General features: G+C 44.9%; 1 protein-coding gene across 1 annotated transcript; it reads left to right on the top strand.

Annotated features, from left to right (window-relative positions):
• The first annotated feature begins 6502 nt into the window (after positions 1 to 6502).
• CTSC (cathepsin C) lies at positions 6503 to 17330 on the top strand. The gene is made up of 7 exons (XM_075851440.1): positions 6503 to 6849; positions 9718 to 9863; positions 11103 to 11266; positions 12583 to 12738; positions 14053 to 14165; positions 14240 to 14371; positions 15957 to 17330. Exons 1-7 carry the CDS (start codon positions 6675 to 6677, stop codon positions 16457 to 16459), a joined length of 1389 nt encoding a protein of 462 aa, XP_075707555.1. The 5' UTR covers positions 6503 to 6674; the 3' UTR covers positions 16460 to 17330.
• The last annotated feature ends 275 nt before the right edge of the window (positions 17331 to 17605 follow it).

The raw sequence follows: 17605 nt of genomic DNA, 5'->3' as shown, positions 1-17605 counted from the left end.
AGAGGCTTAACAAAGTCTGCATAAAAGTCAACTGTGTGTTGTCCAGATTGTTGCCCGCAATAGCGGTATCTGCGTGCGGCACTTGGACCTTGAGGAAGGAGAGAGTGCTTTCTGGCAGACGGATGGAGTTTATCTGAATTATGTAGGTGCGGATATGTGGTGTTTGAGTTTGCAGGAGGGAATCGAATGAGCTTTGTGTTTGTGGCATGACTCTCAGGCTTGAGGGTGTCAATGCCTGTTCGCTTTGGTGGGGGGGGGGGAGTCCTTGGAGTTGGTGGAAAAAATGTGGTGGGGGGATACATAGCGGGTATGGATCCCCTTGGATTTAAAGACAGTTTGTTTTGGCAACATACAGCTTGATGGTAGGGGATCCTTAGGTTGTTATCCCTTAGGAGTCGGGGCTGTTCAATTTTTCGCTATCTACAGGGGCTTGCTAGTGTCTCCGAGCCGAGCCTACGCCTGGGGGTAAAATTTATTGTAGGCAGATGGCTGTTTTTCACAAGTTTGTAGCTCCAAGGACTTCCCGTTATGTTTTTTGTTAATTGTCTGTTGGGGACTTATGTTTTGGGTTGGGTATGTTTTGTTAACGCTGATCGTTTATGGTATAGTTCACGACGATGAATATATTTTGGAATGTGGAGTCATTTTTTATTCTGTTGTATTTTCTTAATAAATGGCTGATGTGGCCAACTTATCCAATTCCTTGGTCTTGCGTCTTAATTCATGGGTCATCACATAAAGTTATAGTCTGTAAAAGGTTAATCACATAGACAAACCGACTCGACTTAGTCTAGTCAAGTTTAGGTATATATTGGACACATCTGCTATTGAACTTCATCGTAAAGAGAAAAAAAAGGCTGAGTTAACACATTGCAAATTTGTCCCAGATTTTCGGTGTGGATTCCACAGTGAAAATCTATGACGATTACAGTACAATGCATTTGGGTGCAATTTTGAAAACCCCACCAAAGTTTAGCGGAAAAAATCCAAGCAGAGTTCAGGGTGTGCTGCAGATTTCTTAGGGTATGTTCACACGGCCTATTTACGGACGTAAATCGGGCGTTTTTGCCCCGAATTACGCCCGAAAATAGCGCCTCAATAGCGCTGACAAACATCTGCCCATTGAAAGCAATGGGCAGACGTTTGTCTGTTCACACGAGGCGTATATTTACGCGCCGCTGTCAAATGACGGCGCGTAAATAGACGCCCGCGTAGAAGAAGTGACCTGTCACTTCTTTGGCCGTAATTGGAGCCGCTATTCATTGACTCCAATGAATAGCAGCGCTAATTACGGCCGTAATTGACGCGGCGTTCAAGCGCCTGCACATGCCGGTACGGCTGAAATTACGGGGATGTTTTCAGGCTGAAACATCCCCGTAATTTCAGCCGTTACGGACCCCCGCCGTGTGAACATACCCTTACTGTCACGGATTTTCACTGTGGAGACCCGTGGTAAATCCTCTGCAAATCTGTGACGGGAAAAAAAATGATGTGATTCTATAGTCTTTTTTTATTGTGACAGATATTTTTTTGACCATTTTTATACCCATAGCCATTTATTGTTCAGTTTATGCCCATTTTTGGTGGAAATTGCACAAGTTAAAAAGTCACCGCTAAAATCGCGCTAAAAGTGCATATAAATTGCACAAAAATTTGCGACATTTATCTTCTCAACAGGCGGGAAAAGCTAGCATTGTTTGTTTTGATTGTTTTGGCGCTCCAGGTTTCCTAACAGAATATGGACGACCGCTGGGTATCCCGGCAGGGGGACAGTGTGATCTTATTGTCAAGAAATCCTACTAACAAATAAATATTCTTCAGAGTGGAGAACTCCTTCCCGCCCAATCACGTACCGTTACGTGATGGAAACTGGTGTCAACGCATTTCCACATAACTGTACGTGAAGGAGATGGAGCTGGCTCAGGAGCTGAGCCAGCGCCTTCACTGCCGGCTGTATGTTACAGCTGGCACCCTGAGGTATCGGCCAGGACCGGAGCTAGCATCCGATCTGGCCGATTAACCCCTCAGATGCTGCGTTCAATAGATATCGCAGCATGTGAGGAGTTTGTAGCCACCGGCACCCCAGCAACGTGATCGCTAGGTTGCCGGTGGCTGCAAAAGCGATCGGAGGCCTAATACTTACCTCCCAGTCTGCCAGCAGCGGAAGCCTCCTATGCCCCACTCGGTGGCGGGGCCTAAAAGGCTTCCGGTACCATCGGCAAGATGGCGCCAGCTCAGAAGCTGAGCCGGTGTCATCAGCAGTGGGTGTCTGCTGTATGTTAGAGCGGACACCCCAATGTATCGGCAGGAACCGGAGATAGCTTAGATTCCTGCCATTAACCCCTTCGATGCAGCGATCCATTGCGATGCTGCATTTTAGCGGTTTGTAGCAAATCGGCAGCCTTGCTGTCAGTGAACAACTGACAGTTCTAATACATTGCACTACATAGGCAGTGAAATGTATTAGAACATCAAACAAACAGTTGGATCTTCAAGTCCCCTAGTGTAAAAAATAAGTGTAAAAAAAGTAAAATTAAAAGTTGTAAAAAATACAATAAACGTTTCAAGTAATAAAATAAAACACAATCTCCCCCTTTTTCCCTTATCAAGCCATTTATTATTGAAAAAAATAATCAAGCCATACATATTTGGTAACGCAGCGACCGTAACGACCTGAACTATAAAAATATTATGTTATTTATCCCGCGTGTTGAACGCCGTAAAAAAAAACAAAACAAAAATACTGCCCTAATTGCTGTTTTTTTGGTCACTTTGTCTTCCAAAAATTAAAATTAAAAGTGATCAAAAAGTCGCATTTATCCAAAAATGGTACCTATAAAAACTATAGCTCGTCTCGCAAAAAACAAGCCCTCATACAGCTCCGTCGACGAAAAAATTAAAAAGTTATGGCTCTCACAACTTGGCGACAGAAAAAATACATTCTCTTTACAAAAGTAATTTTATTGTGTAAAAAGTTGTAAAACATAAAAAAGTGCTATAAATTAGGTATCACCGGAATCGGACTGACCCGCAAAGTAAAGTTAACTTGTAGTTTATAACGCATGGTGAACACTGTATAAAAAAAGCTAAAAAAACTATGGCAGAATTGCTGTTTTTTTTGTCACCTTAGTGATCAAAAAGTTGCATGTACCCCAAAATGGTACCAAAAATAACTACAGCTCGTCCCACAAAAAAACAGCCCTCATACCACTACATCTATGAAAAAATAAAATAAATTAAGGCTCCAATAAGTCAGGAAAGAAAAATATCCACTTGTGCAGCCCGAGGGGAACATTTCTTCTGTTTCAAGAGGCAAATTATCAAGGCACTAAAATTAGGGAACCAGGAAGGGGAGGGCCCAAACATATCCGCTGGAAGCGACGGTGCCCGTATTATACCAGGCCAACACTTCCCAGCAAAATTCCCCAAACTGCACAGGTGCGGAGTGTGGACCAAAAGACGGATAAGGAAGGACACCGGTCTGTGCAGAAAGGATTGTGTCACCGCGTAACACACATCTATGGATCATTTTATAAATGTTTTCACCTTATTATTATACCCCTTTACTATGCCCCTGATATACTCTGCCCAGCTCTCATATGCCCCCACATTATAAACGGAAACACCAGTAAGACTCCAAACAAAATTATTACCGAGCAAAATCCACCCTCCAAAATCCAAATGGAGCTCCCTCCCTTCTGAGCCCTACAGTGTGCCCAAACAGCAGTTTACTTCCCCATATATGGCACCGCCATACCTGGGAGAACCCTTTTAACAATTTTTGGTGTGTTTGTCCCCAGTGGCACAAGCTGGGCACAACATATTTGCCACTGAATTGGCATATCTAGGGAAAAATTTACATTTTTACTTTGCACCTTCCGCAGCGCAATCATTTATGGAAAAGACCTGTGGGGTGAAAATGCTCACTACACCCCTTAATAAATGCCTTGAGGGGTGCAGTTTCCAAAATGGGGTCACTTCTCAGGGGTTTATTTTATTATTTCACATCTGAGCCTCTGCAATTGTGAACCAATACTTTGTAAGTCGCCAAATTAGGCCTCAATTTTACATGGTACCCTTTCAAATGTCCAGGCAAAAGATTAGTGCCCCATGTAGGGTGTTTCGAAAACTGGGAAACACTGCATAATAATTCGAGAGCTGTTTCGTTATGGTGGCAGAAGCTGGGCACCACATATTGGCGTATCTATGGAAAAATCCCATTTTCACTCTGCAACATCGATTGCACACTAATTTCTGCCAAACACCTGCGGGGTTAACATGCCCACTACACCCCTAGATAAATACCTTGAGGGGTCTTGCTTCCAAAATGGGGTCACTTCTGGGGGATTTCTGCTGTTTTGGTCCCACAGGGACTTTGCAAATGTGACATAGCGCCCAGAAACCAATCCAACAAAATCTGTACTCCAAAAGCAAATGGCGCTCCTTCCCTTCTCAGCCCCACCTTGTGCCCAACAGCAGTTTATGACCACATATGGGGTATTACCGTACTCGGGAGAAATTGCTTTACAAGTGTTGTGGGTACTTTTTTTCCTTTATTTATTGAGAAAATTAAAACAATTTTAGCTAAAGCTACATCTTATTGAAGAAAAAGGATTTTTTTTTATTTTCACTGCCCAATTTTTATAAATTTTTGACCAGTGGGGTCAAAATGCTCACTACACCCCTAGATGAATTCCTCAAGGGGTGTAGTTTCCTAAATGGAGTAACTTTTTTGGCATTTTCACTATTTAGGCCCCCTCAGGGGCTTTGTAAATGTGACATGGCCTCCGCAAACCATTCCTGCTAAATGTGATCTCCAAATAGCGCTCTTTCCCTTCTCAGCCCTGCCGTGTGTCCAAACAGCTGTTTATGACCACATGTGGGGTATTGTTTTACTCGGGAGAAATTGCTTTACAAATTTTGCAGTGCTTTTTCTCCTTTAGTCCTTGTGTAAATTTAAAAAAACGCTAAACCTAAATTTTCTTTGATAGAATGTAGATTTTCATTTTCACGACCTACTTCCAATAATTTCTGCAAAAAACCTGCGGGGTCAAAATGCTCACTATACCCCTAGATAATTTCCTTGAGGGGTGTAGTTTCCCAAATGGGGTCACTTTTGGGGGATTTCCACTGTTTTGGCCCCACAAGACCTCTTCAAAGCTGACATGGTGCCTAAAATATATTCTAATAAAAATAAGGCCCCAAGATCCTCCTTTGCTTCTGAGGCCGGTGTTTCAGTCCATTACTGCACTAGGGCCACATGTGGGATATTTCTAAAAACTGCAGAATCTGGGCAATAAATATTGAGTTGCGTTTCTCTGGTAAAACCTTCTGTGTTACAAAAGAAAAAATCGATGAAAAATGAATTTCTGCAAAAAAAATGAAATTTGTAAATTTTACACCTAGTTTGGTTTAATTCCTGTGAAACGTCTAAAGGGTTAAGAAACGTTCTAAATGCTGTTTTGAATACTTTCAGTGGTGACGTTTTTAAAATGGGGTGACTTATCGAGGGTTTCTAATATATAAGGCCCTAAAAGCCGCTTCACAACTGAACTGGCCCCTGTAAAAATCACCTTTTGAAATTTTCTTGAAAATGTGAGAAATTGCTGCTAAAGTTCTAAGCCTTGTAACGTCCTAGAAAAATAAAAGGATGTACAAAAAACGATGGCAATCTAAAGTAGACATATGGGGGATGTTAATTAGCAACAATTTTGTGTGGTATAACTGCCTGTCTTACAAGCAGATACATTTACATTTAGAAAAAGGCTAACTTTTTGCAAGTTTTCACTCAATTTTGGTGTTTTTCCCACTAATAAATATTGAATTCATCGACTAAATTTTTCCACTATCATAAAGTACAACATGTCACGAGAAAACTATCTCAGAATCTCTTTGATAGCTAAAAGCATTCCGGAGTTATTACCACATAAAGTGACACGTCAGATTTGAAAAAATGGGTCTGGTCCTGATGACCAAAATGAGCTTGGTCCTCAAGGGGTTAAACTGACAGGAGGAACAAATAATTTGGTGACAATTGAGGAGTGAGTTGATAATCTGGGGTGACAATCTCTTCTGAGTGATGAAAAACATAAGATTATTATTATTCTTTATCTAGCACCAACATATTCCACAGCGCTTTACTATTTCAAGGGGAACTCCATAATAGTTAACAGCTGACCGTGTCCGCCTCCTCCACACAATTGCCACACGGTCAGGGGACCTTTCTCAAGTGGTGGGGCTGCCAAACCAGAAAACCCCTTTAAGAAAAGGGTGCAGTTACCTATAGCAACCAATCAGACCGCTGCTTTCATTTTACCTCATGTTCTAGAAAAACTAGAAGCTGATTGGTTGCCATGGACATGTCTGCATTCGTTTTACAGTCCATAAGATGGAACAGTTTCTTTCATTTTATTCTGTTCTGTGATAAAATGACAACCGAACTCTGATTGGTTACTATAGGCAACTGCTCGGCGTCTTCCCACACCACTCCTAGTACGCGACACTGCGCTCTGTCTAACCCTATGTAGTCGATCATATGACCTCACATAGAATAGACCCTCCCACAGATCACATGATCTTTTAATTGCGAGACACCCTCTCCCCCCGCTGCGTCATGTGACCGCTGACACTATTTAACCCTTGCGCTGTGACTTGTCTTCCGTAGTCTGTGGAAGATGGAGAAGCTGCGCTCGGTGCTCGTGATTGCGCTCTTGGCTGCCTGGAGCCGGCCTGGGACCTCTGACACCCCGGCCAACTGCTCCTTCCCAGATCTAGAAGGGACCTGGGAGTTCCAAGTGAGCCCTAGTAAAGCAGGGGCCAGCAGCAAGGACATTGATTGCTCCCAACTGGGTGAGATGGGGGGGAGGGGGCTGCTTTATGTTTAGGTCATGTGTATAATTAGTCTCCCAGGCTTATCTGCTGATGTACAATAGATTGCAAGCTCTGTGGTCTAGGCTAATGGGTGTCACGTGATCACTTATCCACTCATAATAGTGTGCAATAGATTGCAAGCTCTGTGGTCCAGGCTGGTGATTGTCATGTGATCGCTAATCTGATGTTATACGATAGAGTGCGAGCTCTGTGCTCCAGGATCATGTGCACCCTCACCTGCTCTGATAGATTGCAAGCTCTGCGGTCCAGGTTTTGTGATTCTGGAGAGTCCCTCCTGTGTAATCTCCATGTCTGAGAGCCCCTTCTGTAATAAGTGAAAACATTAATTATATAGAAATCTCCTGGTTGCTGAAGAGGTTCTGCAGCAGCTGTGAGGATTGGTGATGTCCCCCTGTATCTGCTATAGATTGTGAGCTCTGTGGTCTTATTTAGTCGTGATCACTGTCAATGCACTGTCAAGGAATTCCCCCACTAAGTTACATATCCTATTAACCCTTCGCTATATTTTCTGGTAAGCAAGGTGACAACCAACACGGTGGTTAGTCTGTGCAGTTGCCTTTCAGGAGTCTTGGGAAGTTGGGTGACTACCCTTGAGGGAGCTGTAATCCCCCCCCCCCCCCCATAGACATTGCATCTAAATTGTTTCCAATGTTGAAGATGTTCTGCAGCAGCTGTAGAGGAGCCTCAGCCCTGGCACTTTGTGTGGGCGAGCAGCGTGTCAGTGCGTTGTTGTTCTTTCGGTTTTAGGTGGAGCGTCTTCTGCGGCTACTCTCTGTATTGTGTTACGTGACATCGATACTGTGGATGTTTAGATTTAGGACTTGGTTACATAACTGGTCTGTACACGGTTGTGCAGCGGCTAAGCGGTTAATCTTGATTCCAGCGACGGTTTGTTCCCTATATTGTGCAATGTGCTTATAGTAAACTGATGTTACCGGTTCCACTGCAGCGACGCGTTCCGTCTTGTCACCTGGAGCTGATCGCCAAGTATGATTATCTGTAATCTGCATGAGGTCAGGCGGCTGCACTAAAGCCTGGTCTACACAATGGCTGGGGATCACCAGTTGTACCCACAGGGGCAGGGTTTTGATGCCGGCCCCTCCTGCCGCGCTATTTCTATTCGGTGGTGTTGGTTGGGTATGTTTTGTTAGTGTTACGTTGTTATCCAAAGCACTTGTATAAGGCTCTGTGCACACTACAGCTGCAAGGAAATCTTCCCCACATCCTAAGGAAGTGACTCCGGTTGTCACTTGCTGAGGAGCTTCTGTCAAACCGATAACTGATGGCTGACAATCTGGTTGCCGCTGCTTAGAAAACTAAGATTTAGTTACGACGTGAACGTCTGCTGCGCTAATGTGGCCGTTTTAAGCGGGATTGTCCCATGAGAACCTCAGGTTATTATGGTCGTGTGACTATCTTGTGTAGGGTTTTATGTAAGATATTGAAAATAAAAACGTATTTAATATTCTATTTTTTTTTATTTAGAACTCTATACTCCTATATGCTAATCAATTATCTTCTCACTGACACCCGGCTGCTGTTAGGGCACACTGTTACCCTACCAGCAGGCATACTGAACAGACCGCCCTGGGGTCCTTTCTAGTTCTCCAGGGCTGACTGGGGGAACCCTCTGCAATCGCATCACCAGGTTTCCAGTGACTCGATCAGAGGGCAGTCCCCTTTTGATCATGCTGTGGTCAGACTGCGGCGGTCAAAGGGTTAAACAGCTGGGGTCGGCATTTCCCCTCATCCCAGCTGTCATTGGAAGGCTTCTCTAAGTTTAGGAGCTTTCTAGGTCCCCCAGGGTTGACTGCTGAGGGTTCCCCAGTATCAGATTGAGTAATCGGGGAAAACTTAATGAGGCAATTGAAGGGGGGGGGTGGTCTCCTTTCATCATGTCGGTCACAGATCATGACAATCAAAGGGTTAAACGGCTGGGATCGGCGGCTCCTCTGATCCCAGCTCTACTCGGGAGGCATCTGGAAGGTCAGGAGGTGTTAGTAACTGCTGCTGCTTAGAGAACGAACACCCACTGGAGCCCTCGTAACATTTTTCTACGGTGACATAAAAAGGTCGCTGTGAATCTGCGGCGCTTACTGTCAAGACGGTGGGCGGCCACTAAAAATCAGAGGCTGCTGAATCCAGCGCCGCTAGTACCTACCGTTTTTGGCTACAATGGTCATGTGAATGAACGTCCCATTACTGCTGCAGGACAAGTAGCCAATCACGGGCCTCAGTGGTCGCCTGTCATTTAGGGGCCCATAATTGGCTGCAGCGGTTATGTGGATGAACGGGGCATCATCGCTGCAGGACAACTAAATGAAGACCAGTGGGGACCACCGGAGCGGCGGGGGATTTACGAGGCGTACCTTTTTTGTTTTTGTTATACAGATTAGATTGCAGTAAAGGTTATAAGTCACGAGGATGAAACCCAGGATATGCCCAAAAAAATGGAATGGGGGCAGGTCCCACCTCCGGGCGCCTCAAGTGTTTTTCTGTGGAGCCGGTGTACATGAGATTTTATGTGTTGTGACAAGTTTTAAAAAGACGCCTGGTGTTTTGGTGCCTGTCCGGTCCAACTTATCTTGGATTCTGTTAAATGTACCTAAAGCTTCCCCCAAATACTTTGATTTCTGTTCGTTGTTGCGCGCCCTCCAAATAAAAAAAGTTCCCTCCTTTTTTTTTTTGTTTGTGAATCTTCAGTTCATGAATACTGGGGGAGGGGTGGCTGGGAACGTGGCCTCTTCCACAAATAGTCATGCCACCTTGGTGAGTCTTCCGGTAGGTGACTGAAGAAGTTTACGACTGGGTTTATCGTTTCTCTAGGGCCGGTTGAAAAAACGCTGAAGATCACTATAAGACCGCTTGATGTTGCTGAAGATGAGTTTGGAAATGTCGGCTTCGTTACCTTGATCTACAATCAAGGCTTTGAGATCGTCGTCAATGGCTACAAGTGGTTTGCTTTTTTCAAGGTATGTGTGGACCGGTCTGGCATTGGCTTCTTCTCGCTCAGAACCTCCACTGTTAGGAGAGCCACTTCCAATACAAATCTTTGTCTTCAGTGTGTGCAGGGAGGTTCTGGTGGCCCATAAGTCTCCACGGTGGTCACTTTCCACAAACAGCCACTGGTCAGGGGACCTGCAGTGCTAAACAAGACCCTCTAATCACAACTGACCTCTTGGAGGGTTTGTGCAGTTTAGAGAACCCGTTTTCATACACCCCATTAGTGAGTTCCTAGTTACTACGGGGAGGGGGGGGGGGGGGTGTCCAGGATATTCAGCTCTTGGTGAGCAGTATCTGGAGGGCCTGTCCTGCATTAGACAGCGCATTGACTTTAACACACTGTAGGGTCAGTTCACACGTTGCATAAATACTTGCGGGTTTTCCGCAATGGAATTCGCTGCAGAAAAGGAAAATCCGCAGCAAATACAGTAGCAGCAAAGTGGATGAGATAAAACAAATCTCCACACGCTGCGTAAATACTGAGCGGAAAAAAGACTGTCAAATTGACCTGCCGAGTCTTATTTTGTTTTGCAGCAAGTCAATTGTATTTGCGTAAACGCTGCTTATTTGTTGCGGGTTTTCCCCATCAAATTTGATGGACGTGAAACCTGCAACAAATAGTTGTGTTTTTTGGGGGTTCGCAGCGATTTATACCGCAAAAAAACCTACTAACCCTGGAGTTTTTCTTCCTCCAGGCCGTTTTTTACAGCTGTTTTTCTATTAATTAATAACTGCTAAAAAGTGACATGCACTTTTTTCCAGGGTGTCTTTTTACTCTGCATTTTATAAACGGTGCATAAAAAATGCCTCGTGGGAACAAAAGTTTTTCCCATTGAAATCAATGGGCAGATGTTTAAAGGCATTCAACCTCCGTTTTTCGGGGCGTTTGCGGGCAGAAAATCGGCTGAAAACAGGCCGTGTGAATATACCCCCCCCCCCATGTAATGTACTTAATATATAGAACCGCTCCCAGGTAAGAGGGGCTGAGGTTGTGGTGAGTGTCCATATAGCCGTCTAGTATACTGGGGCACGTGGGCTCGCTCACTATTACCGGTAACCAGTCTCTGACTGACGAGGAGGGAGGTAATCCAGTACGTGTAACTTTCGAGCCTCTAGTCCATTCATACCTGATCGTCCCTTGTATGGTTTGTACCAATATGAATGTCGCAGCTGGTGATTGGCCGTGTTCTTCTTTACTTCCCTTTCAGTATGAGCAAAAAGGAACAAACGTCACCAGTTACTGTCACGAGACGTTTCCCGGCTGGGTGCACGATGTGTTGGGCCGTAACTGGGCTTGCTTTCTCGGAAAGAAAGTTTCACCCAAATCAGGTGAAAAAGTAAGCCCAGCGCAGTTTCCCAAGGAAGGAGGATGGTGAGTCTTGTAGTGTGTGTGTGTGTGTGTGACACAAGTAGGATATACAGTCAGTCATTAAAGGGACTTGCCACCGCAACAACCCATCTGTATGCCCTATTGGGGTAGATGGATGTCATGGGGGGGGGGGGGTTGTGACTGGCCCTGGATATCGGCTGATTGCAGGGGGTCGTTCCGGCTTAAGTGGTTGTTATGGAACTACGGTAGTTTGACTTTCCACTGGACTAGACGCTAGAACTAGTTAGTGATATGAATTGTGCCAACAGAGGGCAGGAATAAAGCGCACAATGTACATTAGCCCCCACGTCCCCCAGTCACATTAAAATTGGAGAGCACTTTTTAGATTTTTAGTTTAAAGAGGCTCTGTCACCAGATTCTCAAACCCCTATCTCCTATTGCATGTGATCGGCGCTGCAATGTAGATAACAGTAACGTTTTTTTTTAAATCTACCATTTTTGGTCAAGTTATGAGCATTTTTAGATTTATGCAAATGAGCCTTTCTAATGGACAACTGGGCGTGTCTTGTGTTTGTAACATCGGGGCATGTTTACTTGTTTTACTAGCTGGGTGTTGTGAGTAGAAGTGTTTGTCAGCATCATATGTCAGCATCATCCACTTCTATTCACAACGCCCAGCTAGTAAAACAAGTAAACGCGCCCAGATGTTACAAACACAAGACACGCCCAGTTGGAAATAAGAGAAAACACGCCCAGTTGTCCATTAGAAAGGCTCATTTGCATAAATATAAAATAGCTCATAACTTGGCCATAAATGGTAGTTTTAAAAAAAAACCATTACTGTTATCTACATTGCAGCGCCGATCACTTGCAATAGGAGATAGGGATTTGATAATCTGGTGACAGAGCCTCTTTAAGTAAATATAGCTGGCACAAAACTCTGGTGCACTTTAACCTTAGTGGCGTAACAAAGTTAAGCCGTAAATAGGCTGTCTGGGTGGTTTCTCATGGTGAGGGTCTGAGTCACACCACTCACCGATTGGCTGCCTCTGGATGTCCATGCCGGAAGCAGGTGGCTCCAGTCACCGTATAGCGGCTCCGCTCCTATTCAAGTGAATCGAAGCAGAACTGCAGTAACCCAACGTGTTTGCTCTACAGTGTACGGAGACACCCGCCACTGCGTAACACCCTGGGGCAGCTGGAACAGCTGATGGGTACAGGTTTTGCCCCCCCCCCCCCCCCCCCCCACCGGTCATATACCGATGACCTATACTGTGGATGGGACACCAGTAGTCATGAAGTCAACCCGCTACATAACTATGAATGTATAAACCAATACTCGCCCTTCCCTGCCACAGGCTCTCCAGCACACCCTTCAAGAGCAACTTTGGACTTGTGCAACAAATCAACTCTGTTCAGAAATCGTGGAGCGCGGGGGTGTACCCTGAACTGGATGGACTGTCCATGGAGGATCTTCTGAGAAGAGCTGGCGGACGTAAATCAAAAATTCCAAGGTATCTGTCAATTGTGACTGTAGACGAACTACGGAAGTGTTTTTGTGACCTCAAGGTGCAGCGTTGGACCACGTAACCTATGATGGGACCAGTGGGGTGAGGCCATGTTAAGCAACCGCAACTACAGTGCATCTCAGCCAGGCATGTGTTGTCCAAGGACTGGGTAGTCCTCAGATGCTGACATAAGACCACGGATCTGAGGTTGCAAAGCTCTTCCAGACTGTGGTTATGACCACATTGTATCCATAGAATAGCACTTCATTATATCACTAGTCAGACTGGTTATGGAGCATTCAGAGGGGGGTCAGTCGTTTCTTTGGCAGCGCTGGAAATGACCGAATGCTGTACTTGGCTGTCTCCGGCACTCCCATAGACCATGAATAGAGTGACTGTGCGCATGTGTGACCTGCTGCTCGGTTCAAGCGAGGGGTACGGTACACCTGCTCTCGTAACCGGGGGTGTTCACAGCTGTTGGACACCCACCAATGAGCAAGTTATCCCTTACCCTACTGAAGGGGGGGGGTTTAACTTGTTGTAACCTGAAAACCCCTTTAAGTCTCGCGTTGGAAGTGTCTGGCTTCCCGCTGTAACTCCTCATCCTCTGCCTCATACACCATGCAATCCAAGAGCCACCACTCTGCAGCAGTGGGGAGAGGTTACAGAAGAAAGTAGGACAATCCATTCGGTGCATGAAGATTAAAACTTACCATAGTTTTGCTTTCATTGTGAGCACTGACTTAGGGGAGACCAGTTTTAATCCCAAATCAAATCTAGCATTGTGTGGGGATGGGTCAAAAGTCCTAACAGATTCCCTTTAAATTTAGGTCCTTAAGGACTCCATTTTCTGCCATACAGGGTCTGTTTTGGACCATTCAGGAAAGCATGTCATTAAAAGCATAGATGAGGATTCTTTACTGTAAGAGCAGTCACACTATGGAAATCTCTTCTACCCCCCCCCCCCCCCCCCACACAGAATATTATCATTTTTTTTTTTTCTTTCTAAACTTATGAACCATGTCACTACACAGTTGTAGCTGTAGGTGGTGCAGAGGTAGCAGTTTGGCTCAGGGGGCACATAAGGCATCCGTATTGGCAATGGTAGATTTGTGGGTCCTGTTATGGGTTCTAAATTTAGGGGGGGATGGCGCAGGAGATTGATGCTACACTTATTCCTCTTGGGCGTAGAGTTAAAAATGTCCACCCAAATAGCATTTGCCTTTTCTGTAGTATTTCCCTTATAGAAGCTGCGGTTGTGATCTCTCCTTACTTGGGTTAGTAAACGTGACCCTATAACTGATCTGTCTTATCTTCCAGCATTCCTCCTCCAGCACCTACTCCGACCGACGAGAAATATCAAGGTCTCCCTGATGCTTGGGATTGGCGCAATGTCCAGGGAGTTAGCTTTGTCAGTCCTGTTAGAAATCAAGGTGCGGTGATAAAACATAAAAACAAATTCTTTGGCATAAAATTGGGGAGAAAGTTGACACCGGTTTGTATTTAGGATCTTGCGGAAGTTGCTACGCCTTTTCAACCATGGGAATGTTGGAATCCCGTATCCGTTTCATGACCAGACTTAAGCAGACGCCCATCTTGAGTACCCAGCAAGTTGTCTCCTGCAGTAATTACTCACAAGGTCAGTAACTTCTACCTGAGATAGGGGGCTATGTATGTGGCCCGCGCAGCCCTGGCATGAAGCCGCACGTTGTAGAACCAGTGGTAAAAACTTCAATTCTTCGACTTCTAGATGGTGAGCTTTGGCTTGTAGACGGGCTTGGTTATCGTAGATCCCTGGAGATTGGTATTTGAGGTCTTTATTTCAGGTTTATAGTAGTTAAATAAAATCTACATGGTTTCTGCAAGGGCTATAGAGCCCAAAACCCGCATTCAGGGTTACGCTTCGCCCCTTTCAGCTTTATTTCAGAATCGGAGGTGCTACATCGTGTGGTGTTTAACATCTTGCTCAGATTGAATGCATAAATGCGCCTCCGGTTGAACACCTCTAAGATTTCAGAAAAACATCCTGTATGGTCCGGGTTCTTGAAGGTATTACTCCCTGAGCAAATAAGTATGTAAAGTACCAATTCAGAAGGAAGAAAACTATCTCCCTAGTGCCACCTTTAGGTGACTAAAGACTGACGTTGACTTGCACAGTAGAGATTTGCAACGTGACTCTGGTTAATATCCATACCAGAGACACCATCTATAAAGTGCCAGACATTGACTGACAGGGTAGTCACCCATAGGGGGCACTAGTGACTGGGTTGTGTTTTACTTTTGTTTTTTTTTTTTCCCCACCGATCTACTCCCCCCAGGGAGCATTGCCCTTTAAAACTCCCTACCAGTTGGATCTCCGCAAGGAGAATCTGTGCCTTCCAAGAGCTGCATCAATGGCTTCTTAGCCAAAGAAGTACTTGGCACACCAGATTGGAGTCAAATTCTTAATTTTTAATTTATGTCAATTACTATAGCTAAACATTGGATTGGGTCCCTACTCGTGCACCCACTACTGCCTAGTGCTGTCCAAACCCCTGGCAATCAATGGCTTCTTATTCAGCCAACTAGAACCAGTCTCTGTACTGATGAGGAGCAACAACTCTGCAACAGTGCTGTCAACAGATGGGTGTCTATTTTGGCCGTTAACCATGTCCTTTTATTGAAGAGTACCTCCAATTATACTTCCATTGTATGGAGAGAAAAAAAACTATCACTGTGCACACTCTGGCACTATCGGTTCTCTAAATGAGTTGTATTACCGATTCTGCTCCTAAATACAGAATGTGCTGCCAACGGCTCCTAACTCTGCAGTAGGTGAGTGTCCTGCTTGTCTCTATGGCTCTTGTATCCGGACTAGCCGCCAGTGTTGTAGGATCACACTACGGTGGTGGCCATCCTGTATATGGGAGCCATGGCAACTAGCAGGAAGCGCCCTCCTACTGTAGAGCGGAGTTGCTGCAGCACGGACTATGAGCAGTCAATCCTGTATCTAGAAGCCGAATTGGTAATGCAAGTCCTTTAGGAAAACTTATTGAGCACACTCCTGCTCTATAATTGTTTTTCTATACAATGTCCGCTCTATATAGGGTTCAGTTTGACAAGGTAGTTGCCTATAGGTGGCGCTAGAAACAAGCTTCCGCTAGAAGGAAAAAAAAATAACTATTAAACAACTGAATCTTGTCTATTTCTGTCTCTCATTCACACCATTGTCGTCTTCATTCCAGCTTGTGATGGTGGATTCCCTTATCTGATTTCTGGCAAATACATCCAAGACTTCGGCATCGTAGAAGAGTCTGATCTGCCATACACTGGTACAACCTCCCCCTGTGCCCTGAAAGATGGCTACTACAAGTACTACTCCTCCGAGTACCACTACGTGGGAGGCTTCTATGGGGGCTGCAATGAAGCCTATATGAAATACGAATTGGTTTTGGGGGGTCCTTTGGCAATATCCTTTGAAGTCTATGATGACTTTATGTATTATACGGAAGGTGTCTACCACCATACTGGGCTAGCGGATAGATTCAACCCATTTCAGCTAACCAACCATGCTGTACTCTTAGTTGGGTATGGCGTGGATTCCAAATCTGGGGAAAAATATTGGATCGTGAAGAACAGCTGGGGAGAGTCATGGGGTGAGGAGGGTTACTTCAGAATACGTAGGGGTACAAACGAGTGCGCTATCGAAAGTATAGCCGTCAGTGCGACTCCTATTCCAAAATTGTAAAAAGGGAATCGTCCGATGTACAAACTGAGGTGGAATTGCACAATGCTGAATTAATCACAGTGACCCTTCACAACCATGCTGTAACTTCTATAGTCTGACTTAAAGGGGTTGTCCAGGATTCAAAAAACTTTGCTGCATTCTTCCATAAACCGCACCTCTCCATGCATTTGTAGGTGTGTGTGGTAATGCACCTCCGCTGCAATACCAGACAAGACCATGGACAGGTGTGGCGCTATTTTTGGAAAAAAGTCACCATTTTGGGGAAAAATAATTCTGGACAACCTTAAGCTTTGCATATGTGCTAGACAATGACTTGTGGGCTATACTTGACTCCCATGTAGTCCTATTTTGGGGACAACTTACCTGTGTAGTGCTGTACCCCATGGTGATGTGCCACCAATGCCAAAACTTAGCTCCAGTCACGGAGTACTCAGATTATAATTTAGTCACAAGACCAACACCTTGCGGATCGACTGAACAGAACGTGGATCGCCACAAGTCTGCTCTGGTAGAACCGCTGTGGATGTGGGTGATGTGACTGCATTATTTCCATCTGAAGCCAGCCTGACAGGGATATTTACCGTCCCATTGCTTTTATCTGCCTCGTTATACAGGGTTTCCCCTCGTAAGATATAGCAGGTCTCTCTCGGATGCTATTATATCCACAGAATGCTTTGCCATCAACCTAAAAAAAAAATACTTTAAAGCACTTCAATGGCGAGCGGCTCTGGAGCATTCTCCCCTTAAAGGGACTATGTGCCTTAATGAGGTTTAATCAGGGACTTTTTTTTTGTTTTTGTTTTTTTTTTAATTTTGTTCCAGTTTGTGAATTTTGATTACGAATAAAGCTTTTGTTTGTATTGAAAAAAAATGCGCCTAATTTCTTCGCTTTTCAAAAAATTGAGACCACTGAAGGAAGCATTGTTGGTATTATCTATAAGCAATAACCATATGGCCATCTGTCTATTTCCATAGTCCATGTAGGACTAGGTAAAGCAGTTGACTACTATGCCGTCACTCGGTAGCTGTCAGTCAGACATGACAATGTGCTTGTTCTCCTGAAGCCTTGCGTGCCGTCTTCCTTATCACCTCCGCTCGTTGCTCCACACTTCTCTGGTCTTAGACAGGAAGTAGCTATCTGACCGT

Source organism: Rhinoderma darwinii, chromosome 2 (assembly GCF_050947455.1).
Source record: "Rhinoderma darwinii isolate aRhiDar2 chromosome 2, aRhiDar2.hap1, whole genome shotgun sequence".
Lineage (NCBI taxonomy): Eukaryota > Metazoa > Chordata > Amphibia > Anura > Rhinodermatidae > Rhinoderma > Rhinoderma darwinii.
This window is presented reverse-complemented; position numbering and strand designations above follow the sequence as displayed.